At 57.1% G+C, this 3,282-nt stretch overlaps 4 protein-coding genes across 4 annotated transcripts; all 4 read left to right on the plus strand.

The window, feature by feature from the left end:
* DQ04_14521000 (hypothetical protein) lies at positions 1–301 on the plus strand (the record flags this gene model as incomplete). Its single annotated transcript, XM_009317150.1, has 1 exon — positions 1–301. A coding segment is annotated over one exon (301 nt), but the record flags the coding sequence as incomplete, so codon positions are not given.
* Positions 302–410: 109 nt separating this feature from the next.
* On the plus strand, positions 411–797 carry DQ04_14521010 (hypothetical protein; the record flags this gene model as incomplete). Its single annotated transcript, XM_009317151.1, has 1 exon — positions 411–797. One exon carries the CDS (start codon positions 411–413, stop codon positions 795–797), a length of 387 nt encoding a protein of 128 aa, XP_009315426.1.
* Positions 798–898: 101 nt separating this feature from the next.
* DQ04_14521020 (hypothetical protein) lies at positions 899–1,279 on the plus strand (the record flags this gene model as incomplete). The annotated part of the gene is made up of 1 exon (XM_009317152.1): positions 899–1,279. The coding sequence occupies one exon, from the start codon at positions 899–901 to the stop codon at positions 1,277–1,279; it is 381 nt and encodes a 126-aa protein (XP_009315427.1).
* A 345-nt stretch (positions 1,280–1,624) lies between these two features.
* Positions 1,625–3,282, plus strand: DQ04_14521030 (receptor-type adenylate cyclase; the record flags this gene model as incomplete). Its single annotated transcript, XM_009317153.1, has 1 exon — positions 1,625–3,282. A coding segment is annotated over one exon (1,658 nt), but the record flags the coding sequence as incomplete, so codon positions are not given.

The raw sequence follows: 3,282 nt of genomic DNA on the forward strand, positions 1-3,282 counted from the left end.
TGGACGACCTGGAGGATGCGGAGAGCGACGACCATTCGATGTCGTCGGCGTCGAAGGACGGGCTCTCGAGCGCTGGTGGGAATCCTCTTATCTCTTTGATGACGGACATGTTTGCCCTGCTACTGCTGCAGCAGCGATGGAAGACGCTTCTTCTGTTTGCTTAGCGTTGGCGTGTCTCCCTGCCGTCGAAGCGCGCAGGCGACAAGAAGGACGCGAGCCGCGAGGTGATTGGCCGCCTGGNGTACCGGCAGTACTGGAACGGCCTGCGTGTGCGTGTGGGTGTGCACACCGGGCTGTGTGACATCCGGCAGGACGAGGTGACGAAGGGCTACGAGTACTACGGCTGGACGTCGAATACTGCTGCGCGCACTGAGAGTGTTGGTAACGGCGGGCAGGTGCTGCTGACGGACATGTTTGCCCCGCTACCGCTGCAGCAGCGATGGAAGACGCTTCTTCTGTTTGCTGAGCGTTGGCGTGTCTCCCTGCCGTCGAAGCACGCAGGCGACAAGAAGGATGCGTGCCGCGAGGTGATTGGCCGCCTGGCTGTGAAGGTGGGCCGCGTGATCTCCCGGAAGGCTGAGGTGCAGCAGGGCGGGCAGGACGTCCGGTTGGGCACCCTTGTTGGGAGCATCGGCACGCGGAGGAGTTCCCGGCAAAGCAAGGCCTCCGTCATGATTGATGCAAATGATGATTTGGCGGCGAGAGACCGTTTGTGGAGCCAACACGGTGCGGAGAGGTCGTCGGTCAGCTTCGTGACGATTGAATCCCGCCCACCTTCTACGTTTTTCACCTCATGATGCGTTGCGCGGCAGTGCCCTCTCTTTGCGCCTGTGCTCCTTTTTGCTAGCGCTGCCTGTGTGCTCGTGCCTGTTGCCTTCGAGGGTGTTCCTGGCCGCTGATGTACTCCCAATGGGTGCGCGGCAGTGTTGTACTTTGCATGTGTGCCGATGCTCCTTTTGTCGTGTGGTTTTCTTTTCCTCTCCGCCGTGGCACCGCGAAGTGGATGGTGCCGGTGGTGCGTTTGACCGTCATGCCGTATATGTTTGCTTTTCCCTTTGTGTGGGCTCTGTGTGACTTTCCCTTTAAGGCCCACGCCGCCTTTTTCCTTTCTTATACCGTCAAACTGTTTTGTCACCGCTCTCTGATGTATCCATGGCCTGCGGTGGCGGTCTGCGGTGCCTCTGGCTGCCCACTGCTGTGGAGGGGCTGCAACTGCCGGGGCTGCTGTTGCTTCTCACTCCCGTCTCGTGGTGTCTGTGGCCTATGTGTAAGAGATTGAACTCCCTCCCCCACTGTGCACGCAGCCATGATATGCGCTGCTGTTTCTGGATGTGATGATGCTTTTGTTTTTTGGCTTCACAGCCGTAGCTTTGTCTTTGTGAGCGTGCGCTGTTTGTTTTTGTCTTTATATCCTTGTGCCCGCACCGTTGTTGTGTCTCCCTGCGTGGAATGTAACGCATGCCCCCACTGAGGAGAGGAGAGTGTCCGGTGTGCGTCTGCTGCGGGCCAGTGCATCTGTGATTGACTGCCGTGCTTACACCTCCCCTTTCTCTCACTGGCTGTGTGTGCCTCACCCCACCCACTGCCTTGCTGCAGGAGACAAGACACAAGACGGCCTTCAGTGATGTGCGCTGGTGGCGTGACAGCCCCCACGAGTTCTGCACGATGCGCGGCACACACCCGCGGTGCTGCGGTGTACGTTCTGCTTGTTGTCGCCACCCTTGTGACGAGTGTGAGTGCACAGGTGCCACCGACGGTTAAGATACTCGATTTGTACTATACAGCATATCCTATTGCGATTAATACCGTCAGGGCGTACAAGACCGGTTTCCTCGCATCACTGTGGTCGCGCAACAAGACTGTTGGCGACGGGCTGAAGGTGGAATTTATCTCAAGGGAAACGGCGACGACTGTAACGGGTGTTCCTGATGTTATCGACGAGGCTATAGAGAAGCACCCGGATATTCTTGTAGCCTTTGGCCCCAGTAGTGATTACGGGTTGTTTTTCGCCATGCCAGCGCTGCAAAATCACAACTTGGTCGCCTTTTCCCCAACGACCGGCACCGTTTTTATGCGCTACTGGGACCCGCACTTTTACTTTCTCCGCTTGGACCCCGTTGTGTCGGTGGCTTTTCTCGTGCAGTACGCCCTTACACGCCTTCGTGTGCGGCGACTGAGCTTCATGTACCTGACAGATTTCGTGTATGGCGACCTGGAGTACGTGTTTGCGCAGCGGCTGATGCGGAAAATGGGCTACTCGCTGACCAGTACGTTCGCACTGAGTGGTGTGGAGGAGTTAGGGCCCGGCGACGCTGAGTTCCAGGCGGAGTGGGAGGCGTTCGCGGATACCCGTCCTCAGGCTGTCATTATCTGCGGCGTGCTCTCGCCGACCACGATTGCGTTCGTCAACAGCATGCTGACCGACAATCGAACTGCGGGCGCGTTCCTGCTCGTACCGAACTCACAGCTGGGCTCTGTGGCGGCTGGCTGGAAGGCGGCAGTGGCGTCGGGTGTGACTCTTCGGCGTGGGCAGATAGTCTCGACGACGTCGTACCCATTGGCTTCGGAGACCCAGTACACGGTGGTCCAGCGGTTTCGGTCCTCGATGCTGGACTACCTGACGAACAGCAATCAGACGATGTACAACGACACGCAGCACTTCCGGACGGATCCGTTTGATGGAGACTTGATGCTCACAGGCTGGATTGCCGGAGAGGTGCTTGCACAGGCCCTCAGCACGAATGAGTGGGCGCGTAGTCGGGCTGCATTTGGAGCCGCGCTGTTCAACCAGCGCCGGTACGTTGTTGATGAAATCGTCGTTGGTGACTTTGGTGGTGAGTGCAGTAAAGCTGCTGCTGCTGATGGTGCTGTTTGCCAGTGCAACCAGGGCGGCCGCACGGTCGGTATCAAGCGGTCTGTTTCCGGCACGTTCAACATGGAAAGTGATAGATTTGTCGCTTATAAGTACCCTCGTGGCGAATGCTACTTTGACGTGGAAACGCTGAACGCACCTGCGAATGCCATTATGATCGAGGTCACTGATGGAACTATTTTAAGTTCGATCTTTGTGCGATTTATGCGTGGGCAGAGCGCAGCTGTGGTGTCCGATGGTTCTTCCAGACACGAATACTCATTGATGTACATACAGACTACAACTTCAGGTGCCGTGAAGGCGCTGAAAACGGAGGAAGAAACGTACATCACTGATATTTTCACGGGCTTCGCCCTCGAAGAAATTTTGGTGGTGCCGAACCTCATATTCATCGACCCCGTATTCCTATT

Source organism: Trypanosoma grayi, assembly GCF_000691245.1.
Source record: "Trypanosoma grayi strain ANR4 Tgr_1452_V1, whole genome shotgun sequence".
In the NCBI taxonomy this organism is placed as follows: Eukaryota; Euglenozoa; class Kinetoplastea; order Trypanosomatida; family Trypanosomatidae; genus Trypanosoma; species Trypanosoma grayi.